This window comes from Sinocyclocheilus anshuiensis, unplaced genomic scaffold (genome assembly GCF_001515605.1).
Source record: "Sinocyclocheilus anshuiensis isolate Anshui unplaced genomic scaffold, SAMN03320099.WGS_v1.1 scaffold784, whole genome shotgun sequence".
Lineage (NCBI taxonomy): Eukaryota > Metazoa > Chordata > Actinopteri > Cypriniformes > Cyprinidae > Sinocyclocheilus > Sinocyclocheilus anshuiensis.
In genome coordinates, this window is record NW_015554160.1 from 1,632,119 (window position 1) to 1,643,956 (window position 11,838).

Genomic DNA, 11,838 nt, shown 5'->3' on the forward strand with positions numbered 1-11,838 from the left:
ATACTTAGGACCATGTGATATTTCAGTTTTTCTTTTTTAATAAATCTGCAAAAATGTCAACAATTCTGTGTTTTTCTGTCAATATGGGGTGCTGTGTGTACATTAATGAGGAAAAAAAATTAACTTAAATGATTTTAGCAAATGGCTGCAATATAACAAAGAGTGAAAAATTGAAGGGGGTCTGAATACTTTCCGTACCCACTGTATATATAATAAATCAAAAACAATTTTATATAAACAATAAAAAGAAATGAAGGTCTAAAACTAGTCGACTTCACTAATTAAATAGTTTTGTTGTTGGGTGAATATTTTAGTATCACAACAAATATGTTTGTGTATTTTGTATGTATGTGTAAAACAAGTTCTGTTTTGTCTTTTATTCATTATTTTTGTAGGAGTCTATTAAAATCTGTTGCTGAGGAGCTCAATCAAAGGTACAGCCCCTCCTACTGTCTCTTTTGATTGGTCAGCCAAACCTCTATGCAATCTACTCACTTCTGCAGTCTCGTCTCCTCTGCTTGGCACTGAGAAGCTCTTACTGCTGAGTGTGTGTGTGTGTGTTCTCTGCATTCTTCTCTGGCCACTGTACCTTCTTAGCCTCACCCTCTTCATCTCTCTCAGGGGTCATGTGACACATTTAGAGGATGAGGATGAGGATGAAGGTGATGATTTGCAGTAAGTGAGAGGAAGATGTAATGTGAGATGTGTATCATTCAAAAACACCTGTGATCATCCGTGACTCCCTGTCTGTTAGTGTCAACCAGATGTGAGACTGAAGGATGCGCTCGGTTTGTTTTGTAGTGTGTCTGGTTTGTAGTTGCTTGCTGGTGCACAAATGCATGATCGTTATTGAAATGCACATCATTATTTTTTAATTCATGTGCCCTCGTAATCTTTAATCAAAAACTTTAACCTCCCCTCACCCTCACAACAACAATATCTTCTCTAATGTGTGCTTTGGTGCGAAGGCTAGGCAATAAAGCCTCCTCTACAGCAACTTGACAATGATCCAATCAATTCCTGATGGACAAATTGAAGTCCCACCTTACATGTTTGCTAGTTTGATAAGATGTTTCACTCGAATATACATCACAATAGGGGAGAAAAGATTATCACAATTTCCATTTCATGCCAACTTTAATACAATTGCATATGCTACTACATTTTTATAAAATCACACTTACAATTTTTGTCTGCCAGACAAAAAATTGATTTTCTCATAGATTTTCCTATAGATTAACTTTGAAGGAGGAACCTGGTTTATAACCTAGAGAGCAGAGTATCATAGAGGCTTAGGTCTGGACTTTTTTTGATTTGGAACAGTACGCAACCACTTAGAACACCCTAGAAACCACACAGCATTAGCAACCACCCACCCTAGCTAAGCTATGCTAATATATTTATGCTAATGATATTTGCAGGGACAAGTACCACTCACATTTTCTTCAGAAATGTAAAAATATAGTCATAAAAATGTTGTATATGTTGTAGTAATTTGATTCAACATTTGTTTTGGTTTGTTTAATAACCTGGTGATGAGCACAAGATATACAGTAACACTTTCATTTCCAGTCACTTTGAAGCTCAAAGTCCAAACTGAGGACAATTGCAAATTGTGTTTCCTGGAATTTCAAACTCTAAGAAGTTAAAAATATTCCCAAGATCTGCTCTGGATTAGGTTGATTATGTGTATGTAAGCATATTTAGCACTCAGTTTGTGTGTCTTGTGTCCACATGACCATTCTTGCTTACTTTCTTTACTGTTTTTAACATTGCATATGAGGTCTCGTTCTTCATCTGATTGTATCCCTGTATGTGTTTCCACCTTTCAAAGAAACTGTGCTGTTGGTCCTTGCATCCTGGTTTTGTGTTACCACATCATGATTAGCGGTGATATAAATCATTACAATGATTTTTGTGTGTCTGCGTCTACAGCAGTAACTCCACTTCAACCATGAGGCCTAAAGTGCCACCTCCTCTGCCACCCAAGGTAAAACTTACACACACTTTTCCTATTCAAAACATGCCTTCTGACATAATGTGTAACTCGCACTCACATCTCTCTTTTTCCCTTTTCCCTAGCCGAAGCTTCTGTCTCCAGGTCAGAACAGTACCGCCTCAGAGGACAGTACCGGAGAAGGGACCATTAAACGTTCCCCAGCTTCTGCAAGCTCCACCCCTCCTGTCCGGCCTGCTTCCTGTGTGCCCCCCAGACCACCACCTCCTCGCCTGCCTCCACACAGGCGTAGTAGTCTAGGTAACAAACCATCTGAGCACGATCAGACAGAGCCAGCAGGGGATGATGGGATTTATAGGTTCTGGGAATGGCTTCATGCTGAACAACAGGAAGAACAAAGTAAGCTAAGCACCGCCCACTTGAGCGTGCCCTCCTGTGATTGGTAGACAGCCCTGCCAGTCTTCCTCTATTCCTTGTGCTTTTGAATAATATTGGCATGAGTTCAGTCACCCAACACAGATAGCTGTAGCTTTACCATAGGTTAGTTAAGAGCCTCGTAGATGAGTCAGTGTGATATAGTAGTTAGATTGTGTTGTTTGACCTAATTCACGTAATATTTTATGCAAATAACAAGGTAACAATCGTGCCCCAAAATGTAGCGCAGAATACACTTTGCACAGCTCAAGTCTTTTTCATTGCCTAGTTATTTAGGATGCAGCAGACTACCTATATCTGACATACATGGGAATATCCACTTTATTTTTAGCTTAAAAACGGACATGGCCATTTTTAATTTGAATGTGCAAGGCTTATGGTTTTTATTCACTCCAGTTATTTTAGCTGTACAAAAGTCTGTTATGCTGCTTGCACTATTGAAAAAACTGCCTAAAAACGCTTAAGCTTGTTGGCTAGACTGGTTAAAGCTGGAAGTAGCTGGTTTTAGATGGCCTTCTAGCTTGGCCAAGCTGGTGTTCATCTGGTTTTAGTTGGTCTCCCAGGCTAAAGAGTTGTCAAAACCATCTGTGACCAGGCTGGAAGACCAGCCAACCAGCTCTGAGTGGGGTAGTATTTCAAAATATATTTTATTTATTATCATAAACATGTACATACTGGTTTTTTAGCAAATGAATCAGAAGTCTTGCAACTTCTAGACACCTGAATTACTCAGTTACTTAATTAGCACAATAACATCTGTATTAAAAAAAACCCACAAATTCTATGTACTGCTTGCTTTCTGCAGGTAGTATTAGTGCAAACATAATCAAGCAAATAGCATGTTTTTTTTTTGTTTTGTTTTTTTAAAAAGGGGGCATATATAAAGAACCTAATTTCCATAAGCGTGTCTTTGTTTTTTGTGGTTTCAGTTTTCAAAGGACAGATGATATAATGTGATCATTTATGTGCAGGTAGTGGAGTTTCTGTCCAGGAGAATGGAGAGAAAGAAAAACTTGCCTCCCTTCCCTCACCTAATCTAAAGGTATGGTTAATGCTTTATATATATATATATATATATATATATATATTAGGGACGTAACGGTATGAAAATGTCTTATCACGATTATAGTGACCAAAATGATCACGGTTATCAGTATTATCACGGTAACATGACATGTGCAAACATTGTTATAAAATTCAAATATTTTCCTTATTTGTTATTATTTTCTTATTACGTATTTTGTAAAAAAAAAACACAGAAATTCATGAAAATGGTTTAGATGCCCAGTAAAGAAAATATCTATGCCTCCTTCATTATGTTATTGTTATAATTAAGGTTGTTATAAGCCCTAAAATTAAATTATTAAACATTGTCTGTGCTACGTACAGGAGGAGATGCAGTAGATGTGAAATATTTTGTTTTGAGTAATCTGACTTTACAATTATTGCCCTGTGATTACTATTCCCAGATTAAATGGGAAAACAAAAATAGTTTGATTACAGCGTTGATCTGTTTGTCTTTTTGTAGTTTCCATTCAGTAATGGCCTCCCACCGACCCCTAAAGTACATGTGAGTTTTCTCTTTATCTCTCCATCTTTCACTATTTTTCCTTCGTTTTCTCTTTCATACACACAAAAATTGAAAGATGTATCGGCACACCTAGATTAACACAAATGTCATAGCAACTAAATTTGGAGCGTTCAAACTCAGCTCTGCTGTCACAGTGTTGATCTTTGTTTCTGCTTTGCAGATGGGAGCTTGTTTCTCTAAAGTGTTTAACGGCTGTCCCCTAAAGATTCACTGTGCCTGTTCCTGGATAAACCCAAACACCAGGGGTAAGAAGCAGTTCATGTAGAGCTCATGCATTCTCAAATCACATGCTCCTAAATGACATAATTATAATAATTATGTTTTTCAGCTTTATGAGCTTCCCTTATGACTCTTTTTCAGATCAGTATCTGATTTTTGGTGCAGAGGAAGGAATTTACACCCTCAATCTGAATGAAATCCATGAGAGCACAATGGAACAGGTCAGGGCCTTTTTATTGTGGTTTTCTTTTGGCGTTGAGGTTCAAAATTAAGAATAATTTAAGCAGGCTTGGCGATATAGATATGAAAAATCATATTTTTAGCATTTTAAATCTGTATTTCAAAATGCTAAAAATATGGAAAAATTGCATAATGGATAATAAAAATTATAAATTTTATGTATGTCATCAATAATTATGTATTTGCTCTGAAAGAAAATTAATCAGATTGAACCATCATTTGAATTCAATTTATCTTTTATTTAATTGAATCACGTACAGCTGGTTCCACGGAGGTGCACATGGGTGTATGTAATGACCAACTGGCTGCTTTCAATATCAGGTGAGATAAAACCAATAAGGAAAAGATTTACCATGCATTAGAAGTACATTTTAGCTTTACCATAAAACAATCTATGAACATATATGGGTGTTTTCCACAGGTAAAGCATCTCAGCTGTACTCATACAACCTGACGATGCTTTTTGAGCAAGCTCGACAAATGCAGAAGTTACCTGTTGCCATACCAACACACAAACTCCCAGACAAAATCATCCCACGGTATGATTCAGACTAATCTTTTTTCTTTTTATATTTTTGTGTAGCTGTTTAGTCCCTTGTCTAGGCCTGTCACGATACCAACTTTTTGTTGTGCGATATATTGCCCCAGAAATAATTGCGATAAGCGATATTATTGTCATTTTAAACACCATTTTATGCCACTGAATATATAATCATAATGTAACGGCATAATAATGCAAGAAGGCCTACACACTTCCAAATGACAACAAACTTTTAATTTTTAAGAATATTTAGATCATGGAAATTAAGTATCAAAATATTAGATACCTTAAAAAACCTGAATAAATAGTAAATAAACATTTTCTAACAAAAAGTGCAAAGTAACAAGTAGAAAAAAAGAAAAATGCACAAAGAACTTGTATGGAGATTTTTCCCTGACCTTCTTTTCTCTGTAAATTAAGGGTGCACTGTATTGCTGAAAAACACAATCACTACTCAGCAGTCAGATGTCCGTATGCACAAAGGCACAGATCCCTAAACAAGGCCATATCTGCAGATTAAACTTTTTTTGTAGAAGCAATTTTTTTTTATTTGAACTAGTATCTAATGATTACACCACATTATGTACAAGAAGCTGCAAAAGACACAGACGCAAGTGGAATGTACGAAACAGTAACATGAATTTTTAAGTAAATATAATGGGCGATATATTGCGTCACAAAAAATGATTGAGGTCATGTACATATATTGCGTGATAAGTCGATATATTGATTATTGTGACAGGCCTACCGTTGTCATTTGTAATTTCAAATATATATATATATTTTTTTTTTTTTTTTACTGTAAATCCTATTAAATCATATAATTTGCATTTTAGTGCTGTCATGTTAATGCCTTTCTTTCAGGAAGTTTACTGTGTCCAATAAAATACCAGATACGAGGGGTTGTCAGAAATGTTGTGTAGGTCAGTACAAATGCACTCGCATGCTTTTGATATTCTTATGTTTTGTGTTGAAATGCCTACCAAATTGTATGATCAGAACACTGCATAGTTTTTAGGATTTGCACATAAAATAATACATTGTTTTTATTATAAATGCAGTCAGAAATGAAACATGCTTCTGTATGTGTATGTATAGTGCGAAACCCATACACTGGTCATAAGTACTTATGTGGAGCTTTCCAGTCCAGCGTAATGCTGTTTGAATGGGTGGAAGCCATGCAGCGCTTCATGCTGATAAAGGTAAGTGAGAGAATGAGAAATCACACTGAGAAACACAAAGTGCATCCATGCACAAGACGACAATCCTGTGTATTTGTGTGTGTCCAGAGCATAGACCTCACCCTGCCGTGTCCATTAGAAGTCTTTGAGATGTTGGTGGTTCCTGAGCAGCATTATCCACTGGTTTGTGTAGCAGTCAGTAAAGGAAGCCATCCTGATCAGGTGGTCACGTTTGGCACTGTTGATCCCAATGCCGCCAACCCAGCATTCACAGAGCCCGGTCAGTATCAATTCAAAATTTTACTAGGTTTGGATTGCCAAAAAGAGTGTTGCTCTTGGGACTTGTAGGAACTTTTGTTGTGTTGTGTGTTTCCAGAAACACCTCAAACATGTGTCATTCATGTGACTCAGCTGGAGAAAGATACCGTCCTAGTGTGTCTAGATCGTAAGTCATTTCTTTTTATTATAATAAATCATATAACAATATGATTATTATGTTTACATTTAATATAATACTCTGCTAATATTAAATATTAGAACAGTTTAAATAATAATAATATTCACTTAGGTATATTATTTAGAACAATTGGTTATAATCATTATAATAGTATAATCAATTCTTCTAAATATAGATAAAGTACATAAATACATATTACAAACAGTTAAAGGCAAGATTTTTTTATTAAAATATCCAAAAACCACTAGAACAGTGTTATATATTTTGCTGACTTGTGTACTTACATTATCCCAAATGTTTCGAAGAATGTTTAAATCCAGAGAAATAAGCAATTTTAACTAGTGACACGGACCGTGTCCATAGTGTCATTGTGTCGCCTGCCAATGATGTCATAACCCCTCGATTTCCGGTTTTGATTTGTAGAAAACATGGAAACACCAAAGACGCTTTAATAGGTTGTGCGTTTTACTAGACCGCACAGAGTAGCATTATAACAGAACTTTCAAATGTATCTAGTATGTTAAAACAGTGCTGCTTACTTCCGCTGCTTTCCGGAAGGAGCAGAAGCGGTTGACTGTGGCATAATAAAAGCTCCGCTGCTTTCGAGCCATGTGTCACACTTGTTCAGCAGCCTCGTTTCGCTTCGACAGCTTTCAGTCTCACCCTGCTTTATTCTACTACGTTAATAAATCATTAGCTCATCCATGAAAATGATTTCTGCCCCGGAGTCCCGTTGGATTACATCGGCTGTGGGAATGAAGACGACAACTCCCATGATTCCACACTCAGTCACAGCGTCATCAAACTATGCCTTTGTTTCTTTGTTTGTTTTGAATACGCGCTCTCTAGTGGCAAAAATTACATATTGTGCCTTTAAATTATATAAATGACATTTTTTATTATCATTATTGTTATTGTTAATAAGAATAAACAATAAATAATGCATATAATACAAATGAATTGTACTTAATATTCTTGTCGCCATTTTACAAAACCACAGTTGATTTTTGCTACAGTTATAGCTATTTTTAGCTACAATATGATAAATCACATGTACATTAACCTGTCTCCTGATAAAGCTATAATGGTTTCAGATTCACACAGAATCTTTTTCTGTTGGTATTTGTCATTACCTGCAGCGCAGATTCATGTTCAAACAAGCATCTGCACAGGCTCTTGCATTTTCTTTATCCAGCAGTTCCAGCTCTAGGAAGCCATTACTCATCATTTCTTTCTGTATTTTGCAGGGTGTATAAAGTTGGTGAATTTACAGGGCAGGTTAAAATCCAACAGAAAGCTGTCAACTGAACTCACCTTTAACTTCCAGATTGAGGCAATAGGTAAGAACTAAATTAATACGAGAGTCAAGACTGAGGTGGGGATGTCATTGTGCGCTTTGATTAATAACAATGCATTTGTCTTTTCTCCAGTATGTCTGCAGGACAGTGTTTTGGCGTTCTGGAAGCATGGAATGCAGGGAAGAAGCTTTAAAAACAGTGAGGTGTGTGGTATGCCTTTGGTTTTCTAAATTCAGCTAGTTTTGCTTTAGGAAACAGGTGATCAAAATAGTTTATCATACAAAAGTGAATTTTGATGGGTTAATGCTTCCATCGTGACGTACCACTGATCTAGATTATACATTCATAGCCTGTAACATAGCTTTAAAGTGCAGTCACATTAGCCAAATTTTGTGGGCAAAACAAGGTCAAGGTCCATTGTCAACAACTGATGGTAACTGATGTTCTCTGCTTTAGATTACTCAGGAGATCTCTGATAACTCGCGAATCTACAGGCTGCTGGGTGCGGACAGGTGAGAGCTCACCAGAACACACATTGTACCTCCGTGGTCAGCATTGTTCTTACAAACATTTTCTCTCTTTCTCAGAGTGGTGGTGTTGGAAAGCAAACCGACGGAAGACCCTACAGCTCAAAGTAATCTGTACATCCTTGCGGGCCACGAGAACACCTACTGACAACACACTGCCTTAACACACACTACATAATGCACGCTACAAAGTACATGTTCCTGAGACTTATACACCTCAATTTCCTTTATGAAGCTACTGAACAAAACACTACAGAAAAAAAAAACATACTCAAAGATTAAACACTACAGATTTTAATACCAAATTTTTTGGTTTGGTATGATACCAGTCCCTGGTTGCTCGTATCGATACAAAATCGATACCTCAGTACAAGCAGATGTAGGTAGACCGTTTAATATGCGTGATAGATTCGCATAGCATGTAACGGCAAATCGAGTAATTTCAATTAATTTCCAGTTAATGCATTATATCTTTTGGTATCGTACAGGTTTAACGTAAATTTTTTGTACTGCCAAACTGCGTGAACTTACTATAGATGCATTTCAGTGTCAGAGACCTTGATACACAACCATCAGTTCTCTGCGACTGAGATAACTAATGTGAAAACACAACAGTCTAGTACAAAAGTTGTCTAAAAGAGGACACAAATATCATGGCTTTTTATATCTGGCATGATATGCAGGTGTTTTACCATCTTGTTAGCTTTGTAGCTTTCAGTACTGCCCTGTAAACAGCTCCTCTCTGTCATGCTAATAACAGTTCACACGGAACGCATTCTCGCATTTAAAAATAGAAGAACACAAGAATGTTGAAAAACAATTAGTAGAATGGAACGCAGAAACACGCTCTGTGTGAACCAACTGTAAGTCTAACAAACTCAGCTGTATTTTCTTCTGCTTCTCTTTCTCTACATTTCCCTCTTTTGGCGTCCGCTGTTATCATAAGGGTGCAGTCCTATTAGTAAAATTTCTATGAAATTTTGCGGGTAAAAAAAGTCCATTGTCATGTGTAGAGATACATGAAGTACTTTCAATGTCACTTTCAAACCAAGCAATTTTCTGTTGGTCAGGGCAGCAAATTAATGTGACTAATTTTAACCCGATGTGAAATCTTTGTGCGAAAATCTTTCACCCTAATGAGAAATTTGCTAAATAACTGTTAATGTAACTGCACTTTAAGGCTTCAGTAAGTTAAAAAAAAAAAAAAAAGGGAAAGGACGCCCTGCCGGTACGAGACTCGAACCCACAACCTTTGGGTTACGAGTCCGACTCTCTAACCATTAGGCCACGACTTCCCTTTACTTTTACATTTCATTAGATCCATATTTCCTTATTAACAGCACAATAACAGACAGTGAAACCTTAGTGCATGTGTTTCTGTTGCTTTGAAAATTATGAATGTTAATGAGCTTATAGGCCATTCACACAGAATGCATTTTTGCATTTAAAAAATGTGCGACCCAGGGCAGTGGAATGGGAAAAAAAAAACACGCAAAAAATCAACCTTCTTTTAACTTGAGAACCACATTTTTAGAACCGCATGTCATTTGCAAGACACTACGAGAGGTGCAAGAGTAAAGGTCAAGTCAATCTAGCATATGTTTACATACAAAACAATGAAAAAGCAGCGGAGGGAAATAAAATAACATGTTCTCTGTGAACAGAAAAAAGTCCTGCAGTGAAGGATTTTGCTTATTAATGATTTTTAAGGTATAATGATTTTTGCTTATTAGTTTCCACATTAAAAAATACTATAGTAATTTATAGTAAATACTATAGTGTTTTTGAACCATACTATAGTAAAGTACTTGAATTAATTTGTTGTGATAATTCTATAGTTGCTGTGGTAATATAACAACTATACCCAATACTTTACCCAATACTTTACTAAGTTTTCTACAACTATAGGGTATATTATTATACTACAATACACAACAGTTTACTGTAGTAAAAACTAAAGTATTTATTAAAAACTACAGTATTTATTACAGTTTATCAGTTCACTATAGTTAATACTACAGTATGCTGTAGCATTCACTAACAAACTGTTATAAATACTATAATATATACAGTATAATACACTTTACTATAGTATGGTTCAAAACACTAGTATTTACTATAAATTACTGTAGTATTTTTTCATGTGGGTTGCCAAATACGAGTAATTTTGTCGGATTGTTAAAAATATACACTAGGGGGCGCCATGTTATCATGACATTATTCTGCAACTCGTGTTACTCAAACTGAGGTAAAGTCCTGAAGGATTTTTAGTTACCACATCCAGTGGATTAAGCATTGAATAATGAAAGTAATAACAGCCAATATAAATATTTTCATCAAAGTATAATCATTCATGAATGATGCTAATTCATTCATTCTGTAGTGATATCCTTAACTCCTCCTTTTCATTATTAAAAAAGTACTGTGGCTGTATCATGGTATAGTGGTATCAGATGGCAATACCATATATATCATGGTTCTGAATGATTACCCTAGTCATATACCATGGTATTTACATGGTACTCAAGGTGCTTCAAACAATACCATGGTATTACCATAGTGCAATGGCCAAGAAATCATGAAAATACCACAATAAGACTGTTTGTAATGTCCGATACTGTAACAACATCTTGAGCCACTTAATGTAAATGGAGTGATTTTTAGAGTTTTTCTATTTCATTATTTATGTAGAAAGGCCAAGTGTCATGTTTTAGTTCATTACCAAGCACTGTATTGAAGGTTTGCACAATGCATTTGCTCACGTGTGCTTTTCTCTGTGTGCTGTGTGTGTGCACTTACAGGCTGTAATGTCAATAGTAAGAGTTTAACAGATAAAGAAATCCTATTCATCAGGCTCACTGAAAACTGAACAGAGATAACATAACGTCTTACGGATGCAGTATGTGTAAATATGAAATGGTAAGTCAGAAAAAGCACTCTTTCTAGAATGTAGCCGTCTGTGAAGCTTTCTAGCATTTTTATCAGTTCGAATCACATATCTGAATACGAACTGTTCTTTTTGTGTCAAAATAGCAAATCATGTTTCGTTTAGCTGAATGCGCAAATTTAGCATGTCGTGTCTACCTCTAACATGCATTTAAAAACTCTACATAAGATCATACGCCATTAAAACCCTACTGCAAATAAAGTATCTCCCTAGCAGCATTTTTAAACCCTGGGCTTGTCACATGATCTACGATCTGGATTTTTGTCAAGACCCGAATGAAACCGTGTCTGAGCCTAATCTCCAGTAACATTTACTCTATATGTTTGAAAGAGTCATAATTGTGTTATTGGATGCTTTGCGTACAGAGCGTGTGTCAAACTACTCCATGTTCACTACAGCAGCGTTTTCTTGTGTGATGTGATGCACGTCTTGTATATAGTGTAAA

The 11,838-nt window shown here is 36.1% G+C and overlaps 1 protein-coding gene across 3 annotated transcripts in view; it reads left to right on the top strand.

Annotated features, from left to right (window-relative positions):
• map4k3b (mitogen-activated protein kinase kinase kinase kinase 3b) overlaps positions 1-9,636 on the top strand; it is a 19,577-nt gene extending 9,941 nt beyond the window's left edge. Inside the window, exons 16-33 of one of the 3 annotated variants that reach the window (XM_016463650.1) lie at positions 396-434; positions 622-675; positions 1,936-1,990; positions 2,083-2,356; positions 3,364-3,434; positions 3,921-3,962; positions 4,144-4,228; positions 4,344-4,423; positions 4,703-4,763; positions 4,864-4,981; positions 5,848-5,906; positions 6,082-6,185; positions 6,273-6,444; positions 6,541-6,609; positions 7,869-7,961; positions 8,052-8,122; positions 8,376-8,431; positions 8,507-9,636. In XM_016463650.1, the coding sequence (XP_016319136.1) occupies positions 396-434; positions 622-675; positions 1,936-1,990; positions 2,083-2,356; positions 3,364-3,434; positions 3,921-3,962; positions 4,144-4,228; positions 4,344-4,423; positions 4,703-4,763; positions 4,864-4,981; positions 5,848-5,906; positions 6,082-6,185; positions 6,273-6,444; positions 6,541-6,609; positions 7,869-7,961; positions 8,052-8,122; positions 8,376-8,431; positions 8,507-8,594 (1,591 nt within the window). In that variant the 3' untranslated portion in view covers positions 8,595-9,636. The remainder of the gene's footprint in view (positions 1-395; positions 435-621; positions 676-1,935; positions 1,991-2,082; positions 2,357-3,363; positions 3,435-3,920; positions 3,963-4,143; positions 4,229-4,343; positions 4,424-4,702; positions 4,764-4,863; positions 4,982-5,847; positions 5,907-6,081; positions 6,186-6,272; positions 6,445-6,540; positions 6,610-7,868; positions 7,962-8,051; positions 8,123-8,375; positions 8,432-8,506) is intronic. The other 2 variants (XM_016463652.1, XM_016463651.1) reach the window with 2 other exon arrangements.
• The last annotated feature ends 2,202 nt before the right edge of the window (positions 9,637-11,838 follow it).